Source organism: Microplitis mediator, chromosome 2 (assembly GCF_029852145.1).
Source record: "Microplitis mediator isolate UGA2020A chromosome 2, iyMicMedi2.1, whole genome shotgun sequence".
Lineage (NCBI taxonomy): Eukaryota > Metazoa > Arthropoda > Insecta > Hymenoptera > Braconidae > Microplitis > Microplitis mediator.
The window spans coordinates 9,713,791-9,739,563 of record NC_079970.1 but is presented as its reverse complement, the minus strand read 5'-3'; the positions used below and the strand labels follow the sequence as shown (position 1 = coordinate 9,739,563).

Below are 25,773 nucleotides of genomic sequence, written 5' to 3'. Positions count from 1 at the left end.
ATGATGAATATTTATTAAAAATTTAATATTTCATTTTTACAATGATTAATTTTTATTAAGAGAGAAAAAGGATGGTCAAACCAGAATCGAGGAAATCTTTTACTTCATTCTCTTTTGAAATTCTTGACGTGTAAAACGGGAAATATTATCATCAGCATAGCATCAAAAGACAATCAAAATTACATGGAGTTGGATGAGGACGTGATATTACGTATAATTCTCCTTTGGTTCTCTTTAGTTATGAAAAACAGGGGAAAATCAAAAAAATTTACAGAGAATCAATTCTTCGATTCGGGGCTACTTCCATTTCAGATGCCGAATGGCTTTTTTTTCTCCATGTGTTAATAAAATTTTGTTTTTCGTGTTAAGCTGAATATCCGGAAACTTTAAAGCTGATTCAATGAAAGTTAATAAAGATCTAGAACCATAAACTATCGTAATTGTACAGCGGTTAAATAAGTACTTAAAACTTTAAACTCGTATTTCTGAAAACTATGTTTTCAAATCGGTAGTATTTATCAAAAATCGATTAACTTAAAAGTTTGGCTGTATCTTTCAGATATAAATATCTAGAGCATAATCAATGGGTACATCTTGCAACTCGTACGATTTTTGCTTTTTTTTTCCAAGGACACTGATAGAAAGATTTCTTAGCATTTAAAAAGATTTCTTAGTATTTAAGAAATGATTTCTTACTATTATATAGTTAAGAAATCTTTTCTTACTATTATATAGTTAAGAAATCTTTTCTTAAAGCATGATTTCTGGTATAGGAACTATTCCAATAGCATTATGGGAACCATTCCTATAATATTATAGAAATAGTTCCCATACTATTATAGAAACCATTCCTATATATTATGGGTAGCATTCTCATAATTATAGGAACTGTTCCTATAATTTTGGGAAACATTCCTATAATTATAGGAACTGCTCCCATAATTTATGGTCATAGTTCCTATGTTGGTATATGAAAAAATTTTATAGATTTATGGGAACCGTTTCCATAATTTTTTTTCCGTGTATCAGTGGACGTAATCTAAATATTGAATGTGTTGAAATTGACTTTATGTTTTCCGTGTATCTGTTATTTTTGAAAAAGTTTTATCTTTATGACTTTCTCATCAAACTCTAGTTCAACTATTGAACTAATGAAGGGTTTTTTCAACTATCGATAAGTCAATTCTAAGTAAAATTAGTTACCAAAAAAAGACTATTTGACAAAAAAAAAGTTAATAATACTGGGAATAACTTTATTCTGTATGCATATTGTTTTATTGATTCCAACAGAATGTTCATACAACAAAGAAAAGTAGTATATTACACACCAAGGGTGAAAAGTAGACATTCCAATCCATGTGTGTAATTGCTGACGTGAACCGAAGGCGAGGCCAGAAAACATGCGGGTTGGGATGTCCTACCTTCCTCTGTGGTGTGCATACTATTTTTTACTATATATGCACCTGAAAGTTTATATTTTTGCCTCTATTTGTGAGAAGAATGCCGCATGCGGTACATTTAACCATTTGTTTTCTTATAAAAGAAAAGAATGACTTTCTTCCCTCTAAATAAAGCAGGAATTAAACTTTTCGGTACACGTATAGTACACTCCGAGAAGGTTTAAATAAATAATAGTATATTACACACCTAGGGAAGTAAAGTAAGAAATGTCTCGGATCACATGTAATTGTTGGCCGAGGCGAAGCCGAGGTCAACAAACATGTGATTTGAGGCTTTCTTATATACTTCCCGAGGAGTGTATACTATTTTTTTCCTCGACGGAGGCGGAAAGCAGCAAATTCGTTTTGCACAGCGGAACAAAAGTTGACGCTTTCCGCCCGGAGGTGAGAAAAAAATCATCCGTTTCGCATCCACTTCAACTTGACTCCGAATTGAATCCGCGTTCACACCGCAAATTTGTTACAGTGTGTTTCTCGATATTTTAAAATTTTTTCGATAAACATGATGGAAGTAATGAGAAAGTGTAGTTACATATTATTAACTCGTTTAAACGTCAAGGTTATGACATACAAGTATTGCTTGAAGTAATACTTAAAGTAAATATATATGTGAATATGTAGGTTCGAAGCTTTTATAACTAAGAAGTTCGTTGCAACTCCCCTCAGAAAAGAATAAACAATATATAATACATGCATTGAAACAGCAGGGGAATAGAATAGATGAAACTCTTCATTTCTAAAACTTTTGTGTGAGTCTAGTTTTTTTTTTTTTTTTTATATTACATTGTTTGTTCTTCTGCTTCTTTACGTGCCAACGCGCTAGAATATAGACAGTTTATTTTTTAAAAGAATACAATAAATGAAATCTTATAAAGTCGTGCGAGACAGATGATGTTCATAGATATTTAAATTTTACTCATAATATAAATGATCCATAAACCATAAGCTTAGTTAAATTTACATTTGAGCCGATATAAGTATAAAACTAAAAAAAGGACATTTATGTACATATATATTCTTTATTATTTTCAAATTAGCTTATGTAATAATGAATAATAAATATTAATCCTAACCCAGAGATAATTTTCCGTGAAAAATTATAATGTTACCCAGACTAGAAATGAAATATTTTAAGGCTTCGAAAAGCTTTAAGTATAAATTCAAATAATCTATATAGTTTCATAAGATTAAGATTCAATGACCTTCCTGAGAAATTGTGTAGTATGAAGATTGCACTATAAAATGTTGTAAGTGAATAAAAAATCACGTACAATATTTATTTTAATTCTAATATCATATGAATTATTTTTTTTTATCTGGATTATTTGAAAGAGCATGCGCTTAGTTTTGATGCAACAAGTGCAGAGTGCATAATAGTGGGAGAAGCACTGAGATTAAACTTGAATGAAGAGAGTCAGAAATAAAAAGAGAATGAGAACGTGAATGATGTAAAAGATGAGCGTGCGTTCGCGAAAAGGGTGAAGCTGCAACACGTCGAGGGAGTGGTTAGAGTAGGGGAATTGCACGAGGTTGGCACGCGCCGTATCCGACAATTGCCCGTTAGAGTTCGAGGGGGAAAACGGGCGGCTCGAAGTGCATGGACTACTGGAAGAGGAAGCGATGCATCTTACGGTTAGCGCCAATGTCGACATAATATTTTTTTATTCTTTATTGTCTTTTTTTCTATACTTGTTGATTAATGAATTAATCACACTCGTCTGATACAGAACGAAAATATAACACATAAAAAAGATTAAATTATTTATTTTGACTTTGCAAAACTTTATTTCAATCTAAATTCACTCTCACTCGGAGTTTCGGAGTTTAAAAGAAAATCGCTCGACGTACGGACTGCATAGGGATTTTATTTGAATCGGCTTTCACATCCGTTTGAAGTTTTAATTATAGTTATTTCTATTAACAGGGGTTATCAAATATTTTTGGCTAAGTTTTTTTCGCAAACAAAATCTCTAAATACAAGATACAGAGCGCACATTGATACACTACTATCTAATCTAGCGAAGTGCGCTTAAATTGTTTGACAATATTCGTTTGTTTAAGAGAAAAACTTGGCCAAAGTTTCCATTTACTGCACAAGTGCAACAAAGATAGTACCGTTCGTGGACTTGAGTATAACAGAGAGATAAGTGTGAACCCCTGTTAATAATTGATTAAGGTACTAATAAATAAATGGGAAATTGCAGTATATACACAGAAATAGTATATTACATATCTAGGCCAGTAAAATAAGAAAAGTCTCAGAGCACATGTAATTGATGGCCGAGGCGAAGCCGAGGTTGACAAACATGTGGTCTGAGGCTTTCTTTTTTACTGGCCAAGGTGCGTATACTATTTTTCTCACCTCCGGGCGGAAAGTGCAACTTTCGTCCCGCTGTGCAAAACGAAGTTGCAACTTTCCGGCTTCGTCGATCAGAAATAGTATACACTCCTCGGGAAGTAAATAAGAAAGCCTCAGATCACATATTTGTTGACCTCGGCTTCGCCTCGGCCAACAATTACATGTGATCTGAGACATTTCTTACTTTACTTCCCTCGGTGTGTAATATACTATTTCTGATCGACGAAGCCGGAAAGTTGCAACTTCGTTCAGGGCAGTGGCCCGAAAGTTGCCACTTTCCGGCCGGAGGGCAGAAAAAAAAGTTATCTTGAATCAAGAAAATATTATGGAAGTCAAACGTTTTCGGGAATCAAGTCAAGATTTTCTTGAGCCAAGAGAATTTGTCTTGGCTAAAAAAAATTCGTCTTGGTCGGAGAAGATTTCTACTTTATCCTAGAACATTTAGGTTTCCAAAAAAATTTTTTTGAATCAAGAATATTTATCTTCAGTCAAGAATTTTTAACATCCCGCTAAAAAAATTGAAAATTTTCAAAAATTCGGGAAGTTATTAATTTCGGTCCGATTTCCGAAAACCGAATTTCTATCAAATCTTGACGTTTTGAGGTTCTAGGAAGTTATTCTGACTAATTTCACGATGATATCCGAGTGTATGTATATATGTACGTATGTAAATATTCTGTAACTTTACTTGCTCAAGGAGCTCGAAAATAGCGGGAAGTTTTAGGGCTGGCCTACAGGGTCAACCGATAGACCAATTTTTTTTCTGTGTAGCCGTTTTGGCCTTGTACACTTTTGTCTTTTTAACTTCCCGCTAAGAAAATCGACGATTTTCGAAAAATTCGGGAACTTATTGTTCTCACCCCGATTTGCGAAAATCGAGTTTTCATCAGAAGTTGACGTTTTGAGGTCTTAGGAAGCTATTCTGACTATTTTTCAAATGATGTCCGAGTGTGTGTGTGTGTGTGTGTGTGTGTGTGTGTGTGTGTGTGTGTGTGTGTGTGCGTGTGTGTGTGTGTGTGTGTGTGTGTGTGTGTGTGTGTGTGTGTGTGTGTGTGTGTGTGTGTGTGTGTGTGTGTGTGTGTGTGTGTATGTATGTATGTGTGTGACCGGTCTATAACTTTTTAACTAATGAACCGATTTGGATTATTAGGGCGGCAATCGAAAGAGCTTGTTGGCCATCAACTTTTCTGAAAATTTCAGATCATTTGATCAAGTAGACTCGAAAATATTGGCAAATTACGGAAAAAAAATTTTTTTTTTTTTAGTTTTTTATTGATTTCTCAGATACGACTTAAACGATCGACTTCAAAATCTAATCACCTCTAGAACTCAATAAAACACGTCGATTGCCGCCTCAACCATCAAAATCGGTCAATTCGTTCGTGAGATGTCGTGGGAGAAAGAAATGCTAAAAACGGTTTTTTTCAAAAACAATGGGATACAAAAGTATTTTCGAGCTCGAAAATGTATTCACAACAATGTTTTCGAGCTCAAGGAGCTCGAAAACAGCGGGAAGTTTTGGGGCTGGCCCGCAGGGTCAACCGATAGACAGATTTTTTTTCTAGTTTTTTATTGATTTCTCAGAAACGACTTATACGATCAACTTCAAAATCTAATCAGCTCTAGAACTCAATAAAACGCGTCGATTGCCGCCTTAGCCATCTCAATCGGATAATTCGTTCGAGCGTTATCGCGGGAGAAAGAAACAGTAAAAAACGGTTTTTTGCGAATATCTTTGAAACAACTGACCTAAAAAATTCCAAAATCTTATCAGCTCTAGAACTCAATAGAATACGTCAAGTGTAGCTCAACCATCAAAATCGGTCAGCTCGTTCGTGAGATATCGTAGGAGAAAGAAATGCTAAAAAACGGTTTTTTTCAAAAACAATGGGATACAAAAGTATTTTCGAGCTCGAAGAGCTCGGAAATGTATCCACAACAATGTTTTCGAGCTCCTTGAGCTCAAGAAGCTCGAAAACAGCGGGAAGTTTTGGGGCTGGCCCGCAGGGTCAACCGATAGACAGATTTTTTTATATCGCAAACTGCTTATTTGTCCTTCTGCCTTCATTGTGCGGCTGAGGCAAAGCTCTAGTGAACACTAAATTCCCATTTTACCGATCACTAGATCCTCGTCCTGCGCCTAACATTCAGAGACCTCCGTTCGAGTCCGACGCGTGGCTTAGCGGTCACCCAGTCAAGTAGCAATCATGCTCGATGCTGCTTAACTTCGGTGATCGCCTGACCCACGCGCGTGCCAACCGGCTGCCTCTGTTGCACGATTAAGGTACTAACAATTAAACATAATATATATTGTTTTTAATTTGTAAGATGTTTAATAACTTACTCAATTATAATTTCATAAAATATACATAGTAAAAAAATTAAATTATTTATTGGTGACACACGGCAAAAAAAATTCTGTCATTTAACCGAGTTATAGTATCGTCAAACAGTTGATTGTGAAAATAACTATTCATTTGTTAATTATTGCAATACGTATAGTTAATTTAACCTTATTTATTTTAATGATCTATAGTATCGTTAAATAAACTATTCAATGTTTGTCCTCCAATGAGAATTCATTTTTTTATTTGAACCATCATCCGAAAAGTTGCCATCGACATTCAGTTATTTTGACAAAATAGGTTATCGTTTTGTCATCGTGCGTATTCGTATCGTTATATTGACGATATGATGGATCGTAACATCGTTGATTAAGAACGTGGAACTTCCGCAGTTAAGCAAATGTCAAGCTAACCACCAAAAAGCCTTTGTGAGCGTAGTGTCACGTATTTCTTATAAGTAATTAACGAGCTTTTCGGTTATTATAATTGAGATAATCTAATTAAAATGGATGCGTACACGGAAAGAAATTTTCGTTAAAAATTACCGTTAAATTCACTGTAATCGTGGGACATAATGCGGCGCTTTTATTTATTACCATTTTCAAATTAAAAATTACGGAAAAATTTATTTATTTTGAGGTTAAACTTCATAAAATTTACCGAAAATGAAATAAAATTTACAGTAGACTACGGTTAAATTTGTTGAAAAAAAGTTAAAAATTATCTTACTTACCGACAAATGATTAGGTCGTGCCATTTGTCCCACGATTACAGTGAATTTAACGTCAATTTTTAAAGAAAATTTTTTTTCGTGTACCTATTGTATAATCACAATAGTTTTTATGGACTGATTTTAACAATTATTTTCCAACGTAAAAAAATTTTAATGCTTCATATAATTTTTTTTGCTTTGTTATAATTAATAGATTTATATCCAGCGCGGATTGACATTTTCAGCTTTAAAAAATGTCTTATTATTTGTAATTTAACCAATAAGATTATATGCTAAAATTTTTTTTTTTTTAACTGTTGTAAGTAACTATTGTACTTAACACAAGTCACTGAGCCTGAATATTGAAACATATCATATTATGAAATAGTTAATGAGACTGTATTTTTAACTTGACATCTTTCAATTTACATTAATTTTTTTTTTATCCAAAACTATCTTCAAGATTGTCTTATTAGCGTTTCTTCGGATACCTATAATGACAATAGTATTGCCAATTTTGACGTTACGCTGCGACGATACTTGGATCGCCAAAATGACTATACAGAATATCGTAAAAAAAGTTGACTATAGATAGTATAGCTGTAGTAACGAAATGTTCAGTTGGTTTTGACGAGATTTTTCTCGCCATGCATGTTTCTTTATAGGAGTAGGAAAGAACGGGGCACGACGTTTAAATTGATTGAATTTTGAAAAGATAATTTGAGCCTATCTTTAGAAAATAACAGGATGATATCAACAACGAAATCAAATATAACGATCGATGGAGTGTTCTCGAAATTTTTAGATGATATTCAGTGCAAAACTTATATTTTTCTCATTTGTTATCATAAGCCTTTGATAACAAAAGTATATACCGAAGCACCCATAAGTATAACTGAAATAGAACAATAATAGTGATAATTTTTATGACTGTATACAATGAAATATTTTTAATTTATTATTTATTAAAAATGAAAATTTTGTTTATACATTCCAATAAATCAGAAGTAAATACGGATTTCATTTGAATCCAAATTCACTTCGTCACTCGGAGTTCCGGAGTTTAAAAAAAAATCACTCCGCATGCACTTTATTTAGGTCATTCGATGGAACTTTAATGTTGTTATTTTCAGGTAGTTGAGTGACTTTTTTGGATGCAATATCAGCGGTTTTATTTCCTGATATCCCAATGCGAGCTGGTATCCACGCTATTATTAATTTTTTGTTGATACGTCTGAATTTTTCTAATTCTTCTTGGATGTGTATTATGAGTGATTTATTGCCAATGGTGTTTCTTAAGGGTAGATTTTTTAAAAATCTAGGTATTACATTTGTCCTCATGGTCAATTTTTCAAGGAATTTTGTCATAACCTATCATAATTGGTTGAGTAGAGTTCAAAAATGCCATTCGTTAAAAAATTTATTTATGTATGTATATATATGTAATATAACCAGCCTTGTCATCACGATAGCGCATACAATTCTTATCGGACCTTAATGAAATTTTTCACACTTATTCCATGAGCGATTATCTTGATCAAGTTCGAAGATGGGCTAAATCGGTCGATTAAATCAGAAGTTATTGCTGATAGAAATTTTCACGATTTTTCGAATAAATCAGTTTTTCACTGTTAAAGTTTAAATAACTTTTAAACTAAAAGTCAAAGACAATTATTGTGGAAAGTATCTAAAAGCTTGTTAAATAAGCTTTAATTTTTGTCCTTAAACTTAACGATCCGAGTATTTCTTCCAAGAATTTGATAGCCTTGAAAGTTTTAATAGAATCAAAAAATTTTGAAAATATGGTTTTCATTTTACATAACTTATGCATTTTCCATTGTAGTCCAATTTCGTCAGTTGTATTTTATTGTGAACAAAATTATCTGTAAATTTCACAGCTATTTTGAATTTTAAAAGTGTTTCTTTTATTACTTATGATGCTTTAAACGTACCTGTACGTCCTATGATTATAACTGGTCTTATCATCACGTTGGTGCCTACAATTCTTATCGGATCCTAATGAAATTTTCTACACTCATTTGATAGGTAATTATCTTGATCAAGTTCGAAGATGGGCCGAATCGGTTGATAAGTTTAGAAGTTATGGCTGTTTAAAGTTTTCACGATTTTTCGAAAAAATCTGCTTTCATTCACCGTTAAAGTTTATGTAACTTCAAAACTAAAACTGATAGACAATTTCCGTAAAAATTATCTTAAAACTTATTTAGTAACCTTCAATTTTTTACCTCAAACTTTATTTTATGACTATTTTTTCCAATAATTTGATTAAGAATCTCGGATTGAAAAACTGACCTTCAACAATAGGCTTCAACCTTAGTAAAAATAAACAAAGGCCGCCTTCATTTTTTAAACTAAGCGCGCGCTAACGAAAAGTCAGGGAGGTGCTGAAAATGTTCGAAAAATCTACCTTCCATTCTGGCTGTCAGATAGCATTTTTTAAATCATATGATAGTTTGGTGAATTGCGTATGCTTCACACGAGAATATGGAGAAGGCGTTAGGTAGCTTGATTTTTACTTCTAGACCATTGGATATTATCGCTGCTCCTTTTCTACTATTCAGTGAAGATCCATCAGCGCACTGAGAGAACAATTTATTTGAGCCAAATAAGATTTGTTTTCGGCAAATAAATCCCATATTTGAATGCACTCAATCATTATTTATTTGAGACAAAGATATGGTTCATTTGAATGAAATAATGATTTGTTTATAGTTAACAAATCTGTATTTGGATGGAGGCACTGTAGCGCTACCAGCAGTAGTGTAATTTCGTTCAACCAAGATTTTTTAACTGTAAACAAGTATATATTTGAATGAAATAAATGATTTTATTCAGTCAAATAAATCTATTTATTTGGCTCAAATAAATTGTTCTTTCAGAGCGTAGATTTTTACATGGTTCTGATATTGGTTCATCATTTCATTAAATAAACTTGGAAAGGTACTAGCAGTAGTATTTGTTTTGCCGAGAGAGTTAACCATCGTATATGCCAGTCAATTCTTCTGGTGTGGTTAATTCAAGGCAGGATGGTCGGTATGACTTTATCAAGCGGTGTCTATATCTGGATGTTGAGTTTGATTTTACAGTTGACTCTTCTTTTTTTGAGGGGTTGAGGAAGGAAGTTTTTTTGAGAATAAATTGTAGACAACGGTCCCATTGTGGTTTATCATATAAGTTCCAATCTTTATTTCTGTTGTTATTGGCATAATTGATGACCAAGGTTAACCTGCGTAAGTCTAAAGGTATTTCGTCGGCTTTAGCTAATATGCTATGGTTGAGACTTGATTTAAATGTCCCAATGGCAAAACGTAGCCTGGTGGTTTGAATGGTATCCAGTACTTGAAGTAGGCCTGGATGAGCTGAATCGTAAAATATAGCTCCATAGTCTAATTTATCTCTGACTATTGCTTCATACGTATTTATCCAAACCTCTCCATCTGCACCCCATTTATTTGATGCTAAACATTTAATGATGTTCATTCTTCTTTTACACTCACTCTTTACTTCTTTCAGGTGTGCATTCCATTTCAGTTTATGGTTAAATATTAAATCAAGTATTTTCATTTGTGCTACTTGTCGCAAGTGGGATTTTCCAAGTAGTAGTGTGGGACGTACGATTTTGTTGGACCTAGAAAACACCATGAATTCTGATTTAGCTTCGAAAAATTTAAACTCAGTTACGTCACACCACTCTTGTATTTTGATCAAAGCAAGTTGGAGACTTTCCACGCACGTATCAATATTTTTTCCTCTTCATGCCACTGCCCCATGGTGTGCGAACCATCCGCCAATCGCTGGAAGTTCTATGATGTTTATAATCTCATTTTTAGCAATGAGAAATAAGGTCACCGCGATGACTGTACCTTGAAGAAGTCCATTTTTCAGGTAGTGTGTTTTTGAAAAGATATTGCCTACTTTTACTGTTATTGACCTTCTGTTCAGGAAGTTTATGATAAAGGCTATTATTGGTCCTTTTAATCCTAGTTTGAGTAGTATCATTATGATTCTGTGTTTCCATACTGTCTCATATGCTTTTTCTAGGTCCAAGCTAGCTACTATAGCATGCTCTTTCTCCGCAAAAGCTTGAGAAATAATTTTTTCCAGCTGGGCAAGGTGGTCGTAAGTGGACCAATTTTGTCAAAAGCCGCTTTGACGTGGTGCTAGTAATTTGTTACTTTCTGAAAACCATTTGAGCCTGCGATTTACCATCTTTTCCATAATTTTGCCTATTGCACACGTGAGATTGATAGGACGATCGTTAGCCGTTAATGCTTTATCTTTGTTGGGTTTAGCTATCGGTACAATAATTGCACTTTTCCATATGTTGGGATAGGATTCAGAGGACCAGATTCTATTGATTATTTTATGTAAACACGATTTGCTTTCAGCAGATAGGTGTTTTATAAATACATTGATTAATGTTGTATAGTCCAGTGTCAGTATTATCACAGGGTGAAACTACAATAGGGTTCTCATCTTCAGTTTTTTTTTTTTTTGTGGTCTAAAAACTTTTAGTGTAATTGTCATCACTAGAGTTGTTAGCAAATGTTTCTGCGAGTAGGTTTGCCATCGCTTGTGGTGAACTTATAGCTTCTTTTTTTTCTTTATTAAGATATTAGTAAAGCTGGATCTCTTGGAGCCTTATTGTATACGTTTAATATTATTCCAAATATACTTCGTAGGGACCTGAGCATTTAGTGATTTCACGTAGTTTTTCCATATGTCTCAGTTTACCTTGTTTTGAGCGTGCGTTTCGCTTTGGCTCTAAATTTTTTATATTGAATCATTAATTTATCGGTTTTATGTTTTTTGTATCGATAGAAAGTGTTTTTAGCTGCCTTGATATCTGATTCACAGTTTTTTTTTTCCACCAAGGTACTTTTCTATTCTTGCATAGTTGGCCATTCTTAACAGGTATTGCTTGATGGGCGGCCGCTTTTATGTTATTAGTGAAGTTCTCTAATAAATTCAAGTCCGTTAGGTCAGTATGTGCAGTATCTTGTATAGATAGCACATACTCATCTATTAAATGCGTTAAATAGTCCCAATCCGCCTTGTTTAGGATCCACGCTGATGTTGGGGGACTTATGTATTCTGAATTAACTTTTAATGTGTTCGAATGGAAATAGGATAGTGGTCGCTATCTTGTGAATTATCGTCCACATCCAAATTAAGAAGATGGGCTATGCTTGGTGAACAAATACTAAGGTCAATTATGCTAGTTTCTCCACTCGCCGTGGAGAAGTGTGTTGGTTTCCCATCATTTAATAAGATCATTTCGAATTCATCTAGCCATTTTTTCACCATTTTACCTCTATTGTTTGAGTATTTCGAACGCCATAGTTGGTTATAGCTGCTGAAATTACCATTTATTATATATGGCTCGGGTAATTGGTTTATTGTTAGATATTCTAAACTGTTTATATTTTCCAATGGTAATGAGTTCGGTAAGTATATGTTGCAGATCGTTACTTTGAATGGAATTCTTACTCTAACTGCGAATGTTTCTAAAGGAGTATCTAGGTTTATATTTTTTACTTGTACATCTCTGAAATATATGGCTACTCCTCCACTGGCTTGTGACGTATTTATTTTGTTTTTATAGAAACAATTGTAGTGGCCTATTTTTGCTGCTGTGTTATACTTAAAATTTGTTTCTTGAAAACAGAGTATAGCTGGATTAAGTTTTTGAATCAAGAGCTGTATACGTTCACGTCAAAGTTGGATTCACAGTACATTTTAGTATTATTTGACTTTTTCGGTGAAGCTATCAGACTTGTCTTAAAATTTTATAGGATCTTTTTTGTAAATCATTTCGTTTCCTACATATTTTTTCTGATCAAGTTTCCGAAATTTTTGAAAGTTTTTTAGTCATTTGTATTTAAATGTTAATTCATTCCTAGAAACCGTATACCAGTCGATTTTATTCTTTTACTTGTAAACGCAAAGAATTAAAGAATTTTCAAAAATTTTGAAAAATTTTGAAAACTCGATGAATGATAATTTGTAGAAAATAAAATGATCTACAATAAAGGTCCTTTAACATTTTAAGATAAGTCTGATTGTTTCGCCGAAAAAGTCAAATAATACTAAAATTTACTATGAATCTAACTTTGACTTTGAATAACTTATGAAAAATTCAATTTATCAAAAAATGATGAGACCTTTTTAACTTCCCGCTAAGAAAATCGATGATTTTAAAAAAATTCGGGAAGTTATTGTTTTCAACCCGATTTTTGAAAATCGAGTTTTTTTAGCAGATGTCGACATTTCGAGGTCCTAGGAAGCTATTCTGACTATTTTTCAAATGATGTCCGACCGTCTGTATGTGTGTGTGTGTGTGTGTGTGTGTGTGTGTGTGTGTGTGTGGATGTGAACTCTCTATAACTTTTTAACAAATGACCGATTTGGATGATTAAGGTGGCAATCGAAAGAGCTTATTGGCCATCAACTTTCCTGAAAATTTCAGATCATTTGATCAAGTAGACTCAAAAATATTTGCGGATTATGAAAAAAAAAAATCATTTTCTTTTAGTTTTTTTTTTTTTCTCAGAAACAGCTTGAACGATCGACTTCAAAATCTAATCAGCTCTAGAACTTAATAAAACGCGTCGAACGCCGCCTCAACGCTCTCAAGCGGTTAATTTGTTTGAGAGATATCGTGGGAAAAAGAAATGGTAAAAAACGGTTTTTCGCGAATATCTTTGAAATAACTCAACGAAACAATTTCAAAATATCATCAGCTCTAGAACTCAATAAAATGCGTCGATTGCCGCCTCAAAATCAGTTGAAAAGTGCAAAAGATATAGGCCCTGAAAAGTTAAAAAAGTAACATAACATGTTATTTTTTCCGGATAAATCATAATATAATGTACTAAAATTTATCTGAAATCATAAGAACTCTTCCTCTTTATAGTCTCTTCCGATCATCATATAATGTCATCTAACTTGTTCTTTAGTTTCAATCATATTAACAGCAAAAAATTGAAAAACCACAGTTTTTAATATTTTTCTCGGATATTTCATATATTATTGCTTTGACCTAAGTCAAAACTCATCCAAATCTTGATTTTGATCACTGACAGTGATTTCTGCCTCGATACATTTATTTCATGAAACATAATCGGGCATAAAAATTTAAAAACCACTTTTTCATTAATGATTTTCAATTCTCAACTTGTCAAACTTTAGCAAAAAACCTAATTTGTTAGAGCTTGAAAAGTCCATAAAAAATAATTGCATGCAATAGCAATTTAGAGCTCGAAGAGCTCGAAAAGTTATTCATAGTAATGTTTTCAAGATCTTTGAGCTCGAAAACAGCGAAAAGATTTGGGGCTGGCCCGCAGGGTCAACCAACGCCCAGATTTTTTTGTAGAGCGTTTAATTTTCAACGAAAATATTCATTAATTCCAAACTTTAAAAAAAAATTTCTCATGTTATTTAAACGGACTGTAGAAAATTGCGATGCGCAGTTGTTGATTTTAATATTAAGAGCTCAAACTCTCAAAGTATTTTTTTTAGTCATTTTCAATAATATTTTTGATATAACGAAAAATAAAGAAAATCAGTCGTTTTTTTTTTGACGCAGTCTAATATACATATATATATTTATATATTTATATATTATTACACCAGACTAAGTAGTGAAAGTAATTGTATACGCAACTACTAATACTACAGGAAATAGTAATCAAAGTATTCATAGTGTGGTTGCGAAACTCTAACTATAGTTATTGATACTACAGATATATACCTAAATATTGTAATAGATATACCTTGTGTTGAAGAGATAAATATTATACTAATATATACTGTCATTTGGTTATAACTATAATTGTTGATAAGCTGAATATGAAATGTGATTGAACTATTATTAATTTAGCTAATAACTGTGATACAGCTAGTTTTGACGTTTACTCTTGAATTTTAATATTATGAATCATCATCTTTGTTTTAATAATTTGATCAATTTAAAAGAAAAATGCAATCGGATGTTGATAATACAAAGATAATTTATAATATATATATTTGAATATCTATAGATGTATATATACATTATAGCGTTATATACATAGATATTTTTAACGCAATAGAATATCACATAATCATCGTAAATTTCTTATATTTTTAACTTCCCGCTAAGAAAATCGACGATTTTCGAAAATTCGGGAAGTTATTGTTTTCACCCCGATTTTCGAAAATCGAGTTTTCATCAGATGTCGACGTTTTGAGGTCCTAGGAAGCTATTCTGACTATTTTCAGAATGATGTCCGAGTGTATGTATGTATGTATGTATGTGTGCGTGCGTGTGTGTGTATGTGTGTGTGTGTGTGTGTGTGTGTGTGTGTGTGTGTGTGTGTGTGTGTGTGTGTGTGTGTGTGTGTGTGTGTGTGTGTGTGTGTGTGTGTGTGTGTGTGTGTGTGTGTGTGTGTGTGTGTGTGTGTGTGTGTGTGTGTGTGTGTGTGTGTAAACCTTTTATACCTTTTAAACTAATTAACCGATTTGGATGATTAAGGCAGCAATCGAAAGAGCTTGTTAGCCGTCAACTTTCCTGAAAATTTCAGACCATTTGATTAAGTAGACTCGGAAATATTTGCAAATTACGAAAAAAAAATTTTTTTTTTTTTTTAGTTTTTTATAGATTTCTCAGAAACGAGTTGAACGATCGACTTCAAAATCTGATCAGCTCTAGAACACAAGAAAACACGTCAATTGCCGCCTCAACCATCAAAATCGGTGAATTCGTTCGCGAGATATCGTGGGAGAAAGAAATGGTAAAAATCGGTTTTTTTTCGAAAACAATGGAATACAAACGTATTTTCGAGCTCGAAGAGCTCGAAAATGTATTCACATCAATGTTTTAGAGCTCCTTGAGCTCGAGAACAGCGGGAAGTTTTAGGGCTGGCCCGCAGGGTCAACCGATAGACAGATTTTTTTTAAACGGAATGCCATTTATAGGATTTAAATACCTTAAAATTAAGCAAATAATTTTAAATAAATTATCCACATATATGTTTTAAAATGTTACGTGTACACTAAAAATATAAATTGTAGTGAATGTAAAATGACTGTAAGGGGATTACTAACAGCTTTGTCACCTTGCGCAATTGAGTAAAGTGCGTGTAGTAAATCCCCTTACAATTTGCAGTACTGGAAAGAAGAGTAAAGTAAAATCTAAAGGGTTTAACATCTTGTTGGATAAAAGAGACTTTATCAAAAACTAACTCGATGTAATTGACTCGTGTATCAAACTAGGCATGCACTTACTGCATTATTATGCTAATCCATAAAATGCAAACCCCTGTATTGCTTCACTGTGGTATACTTGTGGAGGTATTTGTACTTACCATTGTACATTGAAATGTTACATACAACTTGTAAAAGTGGTTATGTATACCTTAAAGTTACTTAAGGTGGGTACAGATGATGCTCATGGTGAAGAGGGGTCTGTTGCATTGCGAACGATGCACATGCGAAGTTTTAATAATGATGCACGCACGTGTCTACATTGTATTGTGTGGTTTTGTGCTACTGTACAGAATTTCCACACGCCTAAGTTTCTAGTGGTTGCACATCAGACATATGGATACTCAACTTTGTTATTATGTATTGCAATTTTTTTGATAAAGTTATGAATATATTTATCAACTACATCACTTAATATATATTAGGGTGATTCGATTCAAAGCAATATTTTTGTTTTCAAGGTGTTGACTCAAAATTTTGTATAATGTGTAGAAAAAAAATTTCCTTCAAAATTTGAGCCCTTAACTACTATTTTATGAGGTCACCAGGTCATTTGCTAGTTTTGCCATTTACATAACATCCAAAAAATATTTTTTTACACTTTTCTTCACCGCAATCTGTGAAAAAATTTTTTCTTGATTTAGATCATAATTAATTCTTACAGAGCATAAAATTCTCAAAAAAAAAAGTCGTTTGCAACAAGATTGTCTGACAAATATTTTTATTACGTCATGAGTTCTAAAGGTGGATTTATATAAAAATTTATCTTTCATTGCATTCAAGGACTGAGCTATTGACTGTATGAAAAAAAGTTAAACGACAATGTTTTGTAGGGCTCATTGAGCTTAACAAATTCGTTGCATAGTACTTAATTCTGCTATCAATAACTCAACAGTCATGAGCTATTAAATATAAATTGTTAAATTAAGATATTATTAATACAAACTAAACTTTAAAATTCAAGTTTGAAGAAAAAAGTTTCACTAGCTGCTTTTAAGAACACATTGAAATTTTTAAAATCGGTGAAGAAGAGTGTAAAAATATTTTTTGTATGTTATTTAAATAGGAAAAATAGCAAATGAAAAGTTATGCTATTAGCTAGTTTTAAATTATGCTATTTTTTAATGAATTATGATCCTGGTTAAAAAATAGTATAAATATAAATTTAGTAATTTCATGTCAACAAAACTAAAGTGACTATTAAAATTTTACTCATTTTTTTTTTGTGTAGATATAACTGCTGTAAAATCGTTTTCAATTAAGAATTATTTTTCTTCGATAAAAATTATTTTTTAACATAAAAGAGATTACATTCAAATATTTCGGCATACTTTACTAAAGGGTTAAAAAAAGTTAATGGTTAAAAATAGGCCGACAAATATATTAAAAGATATATTGTGTAAAGTTGACTTGGATGAAGCGTTGCAGTTCACTTCACATGATTGACGTATACAAAGTTTTGATGTTAGTTCTCACACTCAGTTCTAAATTCACGCGAAATGTTTAGTTGAGCAAAGTAGTACATAACGAATAGAATTATGATAGAAAATGAGTGAGAAAGTAACTATAGAATACACTGACAGTGTCGTTGATTTCAATGAAAAGGGCGAAACCCTAATTTAAACTAGTTCTCGAATGCCAGTTAACCACTTTCAACTTATTTCTCTCTATCTACTTTTCATTGTCCATCCTGTCCTCGTAGTTCAGGTTGTGCTTTAGATTTCAAACATATCGGCTTATATGGAAATTATCATTTAACCATGTATTGGTAATGTAGTATAGTCGAGAGGGCGAAAGAAAAGTTGTATAGAAGCCAACTAACAGAATAAGTTCTATCTCTTAATGTATTAAATGATACAAGTTTAACTACTAGTTCGAATCGCTTGCCCATTATATTCTTGTTATGATACTGTATATATTCGCTCTATCTATTATTGTTATCTATTATTGTTATTTATTTTTTTATCTACTTTGATATTCAATATGTTTTTTTACACCACTTCAGTCGTTATTGTTATTTCTTTTTTAATAATTTATTTAAAAGATCAGGACTGAGGATACTAAGAAAATAAAACGCACATGTCAAATTAAATAAACTGAATCGAATTACTACTTATCAATGATAGTAAAAAAAAAAAATTATATTTTTGATAAAAAAAAATCGTGATGAATATACTTAATGAAGCATTTTATATTCGGTAATTATAAGATTCTAAATGATGCAGTTTAAATCTACAAGATTATTTGTGCCATGTATTTACAAGCATACTAATTTTGCGAATTAAAGCTAACAAGATTATATCTTGAATAACAAAGAATTAAGTGATACATATCTATTATACATATGTATTTTTGAATAAGATAAGAATAACATGACAAAAAAAACTGTATGAAGGGGTAAAAAAAAAACAAAATAAATATGCCATACGGCAGACAGAATGGAGAATAGATTAATCAAAATAAATTTAAAAATTCTAAAACTTTTTAAAAATTTTTTCGTTAGCTTTGAAAATTTGATATTTGTATGGGAAGAAAAATTCTGCGGCTTTATATTCTAATGACTCGAATGATATGTGATAACTAAATTTTTCTTAAATATATCATGTTACACTTATTTTTTTTTAATGTTTCTTTTGATCTTGATGTGGTTTCAAAACACCGTTATGATTTTCGTGAAATCAAAATTATGCTCAAGTGATAATTTTAATAATTTTTTAATATTAATTTATTTACGCTGAAAAAAAATATTGCTGTAAAAGCAATAGCGATAGGATATAGAAACCATCTAAAGTTTGAAAAATCTTACATTGTTAATATAGCAATACTTTATTTACGTAATAAAGTTTAGATTGCTATATCACCCAAACAATGTTTTGTTAAATCAACTGCCACATACATGGTAGCTACAGCAATATACGTATTGCTATATTAACAATCCGTATTAATATATTTACAATCTGGATTGCTATATTAACAATATAGATTGCTATAATAGAAATTAATGAATATGAATCGTTAAAACAGCAATACTAAGGATAGAAATTAACACCAAATAGTACACTGTAAAAAATTTGCGGAGTGAACAGGTATTAAATCTGGAGTGATGCGGAGTGGGTGACTGTATATTTATTTAATCCTCTTGGAGTAAAATTCACTTCAAAGGGGAGGTTATTTTAATATTGCACGACTCATGATGCGAAGCATCAGAGTGTGCTTTACGATCGAAAAATTTTCTTCGCCTCACTTCGGTAACTATTTTATTATTTCATAATAAATGAGCATTATCAGCCGTGCACTTTTGGATTTTCCAAATTTTTACAATGTACGATTGAATTTAAAATACTTTTATTTGAAATTGAAGATATATCTTACTATATAGTTGATACAGCAATTTAGTATTCCCAATTTAACGATACGGTTTGTTATAGCAACTATCTACCATAGGTAGATACCTAAGATACTTTAGATGGTTACGATAATCACACTTGTTTTTTCACTGTATAATTAAATTTTTATAATAAAATAAAAAATCTACTTTTCCATTTCGTGTATGGCCGTTTAGCATATTTTTTTTTAGTAAATAATTTTTTTTCCACTCTATCAATACAAAAAATATTTTATGTAAATAGCTGATTTTTTTTGAAATAATTTTAATTGCTAGAGGTAAACATATAATATATTGCAAATAAAATATAATTAATGAGAATTTTAATAATTTTGAAGTATTTTTTCGTCAGCATAAAATGGACAATAAAAGAGAGTCAGTATTAAGATGAGGATTAAGGAGGAATGAAAAAGAAATAATTGATCGCAGTTGTGTGGCACGAGCGAACTAAGACTGGCTCTTTGTCGTATATTTTTTTTTTAAATTCTTGCAGCTATATATATATATATATACTACTCACCCTTACATTAGTTTTGGAATATGAAGAGTATAGTAGTAGTAGCTCAGAAAAAAGCAGGTGCCACGCTTTTTCGAACGCTTGGTTCGCAAACCAGAGAGGGAGGAGGCCGCGTTTTGATCGTTGTTGCACCAGCGGCTCCCAAATATCGTTATTAGAACAACAGTAATTCTTATGATACTCGAATGTTTTTTAACCTCTTAAAAGAGCTATAAAAATTTTCAACTACTGCATTTTGTTCAAGATAAGTATCTGCCAGTGATAAGTAATTATTAAATATTATATATCAAGATAATATATAAATATAATAAAAAAAAATTTTTTTTTTAATCTGCACCTTACTTTGCTCAGTTTGGCTGAATAATAAAAATAAAAATAAACTATTACATTTTATCATTATCTACAATTCTATAGTTTAAATCTTCGTATTTTTTGTGATAGGGTGTGTCTGTACTAATTCACGTTTACGTGCAATTTAGCGACAAATATAAAATTTCACTTGATTATTATAATTATAAATTATTTTTTCAACTCACCGTTTTTTTGATCCACTCGCAACTGATGGTTCTACAACCAGTGCAGATCCTAAATATATATATCCTGAAAATAATATTAAAATAACTGTTAATCAAACTGATAAAAATAATTAACTTTAATAAATTTGTAAGTAAAATATTTTAAATAAAGCGCCAGCATTTCAATAAATTTACTTTGAGCTCATAGAAATAAGTGATAAAAATAAGGGCATCGCCATTTTTCTCACCAACAGAGGGAAAAATTTTGACTTTCAGTTCCAGATCTAGTTAGATATTTGTGTTTATCATTATTACTGTTCAAGACATGTATATTAAAAGAGAAAATAAAATACTTGATTAAATCATAAAATTATAAGTTTAATATTGTTTAATAAAAATAAATATCTAATTAAATTTAAATATTGTATGATAAAATATAAATATAGGAAATAATAACTTTTTATTTATAATGCAAATAAATAACAATCTGCGGAGACCAGTGGTCAGTTGAGTGAAATGAAGAAAAGAAATAGCCGTTTCTCATGGAAAAGCAACTTGTGTGCATACAGTAGTTACCGGTTTACTATGATGTGTTATGCAGAACCGGAAAACCATCTTTGCTTCCGGGTGTATTCGGGAAGCTGCACGTGCAGCAGCAATGGTTGAAGTAGTATAAGCAAGAATAAAAAAGAGAGCAAATGAGTGGCCAAGCTTTAGTATAGGAACAAGGGGCAGGAATACCTAGGTGCAACCTTACTTGCCTAGTTGAGCTCTACTCATATTCTAATCAGGATCAAGAGGTTATGTGAACGTATCTGTGGTCTTGGTCACTAGCTTTCTGCATCTTTCTAGAGCTCTAATGCCTAACGGGCAAAATTTAACGTTGTTTTTTCTTTTTCTGCTTGTTATGAAGAATGAAAAAAAGAAACTACTAGTTTTTTACATATTTTTTTTTTTTTTTTTTTTTTTCAAACCATCAACCAGCTGCTAATAATTTATTATTTATTTATATATATTTAGTTGTATAAAATTTACTGGTTATTTGTTAAATACAATATTAAAATTATAAAATAGGGAAATAATGTTTTAATAATAATTAGTCGTAAATAATAAATTATTTCATATAGATGATAATAAAACAAAAATTTAAAGCTAACAAATGAACAAACATTCTATGAGTTTGAACAAATTAAAAACGAATAAAATGAGTGGTTTAAAAATTAAAAAAGAAGAAATGATTATTTAAAAAATAGAAGTACATATAAAAATATGATAACTACTACTACTACCACTACATTGCTACTTAGAAACATTCCGTATCAAATCGTCCCCTTATAAACCAATCCCGAGATATTATAACAATATTTGCAAGTGTTTCTATGCAAGTAGCCTCAATAGTAACAGGTTTTTTTTTGTAAATATTTCGCATGGTTTTCATTTGGTCAGATTTACAGAGAGAATTACCCGCTTGCGGGAGTTTACTCGTTCAATAGTACTTTAAGTTTTTTTTTAATTAAATCTATATAAACTATCAGTCATTTTTGAACTGAACTGTCAATTTATAGCCATACTAGATAAAATTAATTATTTTAAGAACTCGGAAAATATTTTTTTGTCAATTTAGGTATTCTTACAAATTACTCGTAGTATTGATGCATTCAAGAGCTTATTGTGTATGTACTACTTATTACAAGCAAGGAAATAGATTAATTAATTATTCTGTTTGACCAAGGAATCGATGCTCTTTGCGGTTATTGTTTACATTAAGATTTATACAGGATAAGAAATTTTATAGAAGTATAAAAATTTAATATTTTTTTCTTATATTGTTCATTAAAATTAAAAGTATGTAATAATTTAGAGTCAATTGATTATATTTATATACGAAGGCGGGACAAAATAAACACTGGGTCAAAATGAGACAAAATTTTTGAGACAACAAAATATTTTTTTCGAAAAAAATGCTGTTTGTAGAGAAGAATGGGCAAGTTGATCAGCTTAGGGAGAGCAAGCAGTTTCAAATTTTCAGCACCGAAAAATTTTTTATTTATTTTTAAAGTCTTTGTCTTGCTATTGAAAACTGAAAAGAGTTGACTCCGAGGTAAAATGGGTCACTAATAAAAAAATTCATTTTTTTGTTAATTACTAGTAATTCTTTTTTATTATTTTTAAAAAATTTATACTTAGTTTGTGAAAAAAAAAAAGTTTTTTCGATAAGAGATCCATTTTACCTCAGAGTCAATTTTTCACCAGTAATCAATAATAGTATATTACACACCTAGGGAAGTAAAGTAAGAAATGTCTCAGATCACATGTAATTGTTGGCCGAGGCGAAGCCGAGGTCAACAAACATGTGATCTGAGGCTTTCTTATTTACTTCCCGAGGAGTGTATACTATTTTTCTCCTCGACGGAGGCGGAAAGCGGCAACTTCGTTTTGCACAGCCGGCCGAAAGTTGACGCTTTCCGCCCGGAGGTGAGAAAAAAATAAACATAAGAAAAAAAAATTTCGCTTTTTTCTAAAAATTTTAAATTAACCGCACTACCCGGGCTCATCAATTTGCCCCATTCTTTTCTACAAACCAAGCATTTTTGAACAAAAAATAACTTTTTTTGTCCCAACAATGGTGTCTTATTTAGCACAACATTCCCCTATACTTCGAAAATGAACGGACGACATTGATTACTATTTATTTTTTAATACGCTGTAAAATTTGTTTTATTCTATCCACATATTCATAATAAAAATAAACTTACAGTACACGGAAAGAAAATTATGGAAATGGTTCCCATAATTCTATAAAATTTTTTCCTATACCAACATAGGAACTATGTCCATAAATTATGGGAGCAGTTCCTATAATTATAGGAATGATTCCCATAATTTATAGTAATTGTTCCTATAATATTATGGAAATCATTCCCATAAAATATAGGAACCATTCCCATAATATTATAGGAATGGTTCCGATACTATCATGAAAATATTAATTTAAAGAAAAGTGTGGAAATCACTCCTACAATACACAGAAATATTATTAAATATAAAAAGAAAAATTCAAACATAAAAAAAAAATTCGTATTTGGCAAAAACATTAAAATTTTTAACAAACAAATTTTTTTTTTCATCAAATTTAGCGTCGAAGAAGCTTCATTTGAATCTCTCCATATCATAAGGGAAGTTTCTACACTGTTTTTCTAAAAGAAAATTTTGATGATATTATGGGAATGGTTCCCATATTGGCATAGGAACTATTCCCATACCATTATGGGAATGGTTCCCATAATGCATAGCAAACGTTCCCATAATTTTCTTTCCGTTTATCCTAATAATTAAAATGCACGCAAATTATAATTTAAATAAACTATGGATTTTTCAAATTGTCTAACAAGCGGTATTAGTGAAGTTAACTCACGGTAGATAAAAGAAAAAAAAATGTTTGTCATTAAATAATATTTAAAGAAGATTGTAAAATAAATAATATATAAGCATTAAAGTTAATTTGCAAGTTATTGGGCCACCCGTTATACATATATATATATACATAGAGTATGGAGTTTGAAGGTAAGAAATGCAGAAACAGCAGTTGCTATGCTATACTACTAGTTGGTTATTCTCTCAAGCACACTTATCTCTACGAGTGTGCATAAGAGAAAGAGAGACTATAAAAGAAGTATATAAAGAAAGATGGATGGATAGAAAGAAGTAAAGTACACAGACGTTATTTTGAGGGTGTATTGGAGAGCTAGCTGGGGATAAAAAAGGCGAGAGTGAGTGGCTTAGAGAGAAGAGGGAGAAGATTTAGAGAGGGTGAATGAAAAAGGGGGAGATCAAGAGAAAGAAAAAGAGGAAGAGAGATGGAAAAAACGAAGCGAGTTTTTGGAGAGCCGGTGTTTGCCAGAGTAGGTTAGCGGGCTCTTCCGAAGGAGAGGGTAGTATTAGATTGTCCTGGTGAAAAAGCAGGATAGCAAGTGCCTTTATAGTGGGTCAGTACTAGGTCGACATCATCCGGTTGGGGCCCAGGGAACTCAAGGTCTTTTTAGTGCTCCCCTAAACTCAAAACTACGACACTACACTAGGTAGTGTATTTGTATTAGAAATAAGTCGAATATGAATTTAGTTTATATTATACTATATACATATATATATGTGTGTAGGTACATGCTTTCAATGCGTAAGCTACCTAATATATATTCATTCTCCTTACATTATATATTCCCTCTGACCTGTCCTTATGCTTAGACTTAGCTAGTATAGAGAAAGGCTCCATTTTACTCCTATGCATTAGTATATACTATACTATATAGTTTAAGTGGAGCGTCGATTCACGATTCCTCATCAGTTCAGAGAACTCGCAGTAATTTCATCGCGAGCCACATAACGATGTTTCCGGTCATTCCCTAACTTGTTATAGTCGACGCCACCAGACACCAGGGCTATAACGATATACTAATTAATTAGTTGATACCTTTTTTTTAACGTATTTTTTTTTTTTTTTGTAAATAATATTATTATTATTATTTTTTTTTTTATATACAATTGTTGCTATTATTATTTAACATTTTAACTTGTCTATTATGAGACATTAATGATTTTATAGCTTGTGTTTAAATATACTGAGAATGAGACTGAGAACAGGTTTCCGTTTACGCATTCCAGGCCAATGTCGAATACAGCCAATTTAGCAGTAACTCTAAATAACTCATGTTTTATTATTATTTAATTATTTATATTGAATGAATAAATAATTACATTTATTAAACAAATATAATTATACCAAAGTTATCTTGCATAAAAAAAATGTTAGAAATTCTAAAAGTGCACACCTCACTCGCTCTAATAATCTACTTTTTTATTATTACTTTGATTATACTATTATTTTGTAATTATTTTTAGTTTTTCCTTTCAGTTTAATTTTTGTTTAAAATTTTTTTTTAAATGTTCCAATTTTTTTTATAGATGCTGATTTTTTCAATTTAATCCTACTGTCACGCTAGTGCTAACTGACTATATTTGGTGAAAGAAAAAAAAGAAAAAATAATAATAATAATAATAAAAAATGGCAACTAAATTTTGAATAAACTACCGGTTTTAAGTTGTTTATTGATTACAAATAAGCAAAAAAGATTTAGATAGTGATTTTCAAAAGGGCTTTTGCGAAAAAAAATACAAAGTTATTAAAAAAAAAATTAGGCCAATTTATTATATTTTCC

The 25,773-nt window shown here is 31.3% G+C and overlaps 1 protein-coding gene across 1 annotated transcript in view; it reads right to left on the bottom strand.

Moving 5' to 3' along the window:
- The window catches only part of LOC130664161 (insulin-like growth factor 2 mRNA-binding protein 2), a 106,229-nt gene that overhangs the window by 70,542 nt on the left and 9,914 nt on the right, over positions 1-25,773 (bottom strand). Inside the window, exon 2 of the mRNA XM_057463966.1 lies at positions 20,582-20,645. Coding sequence (XP_057319949.1) covers positions 20,582-20,645 — 64 coding nt within the window. The remainder of the gene's footprint in view (positions 1-20,581; positions 20,646-25,773) is intronic.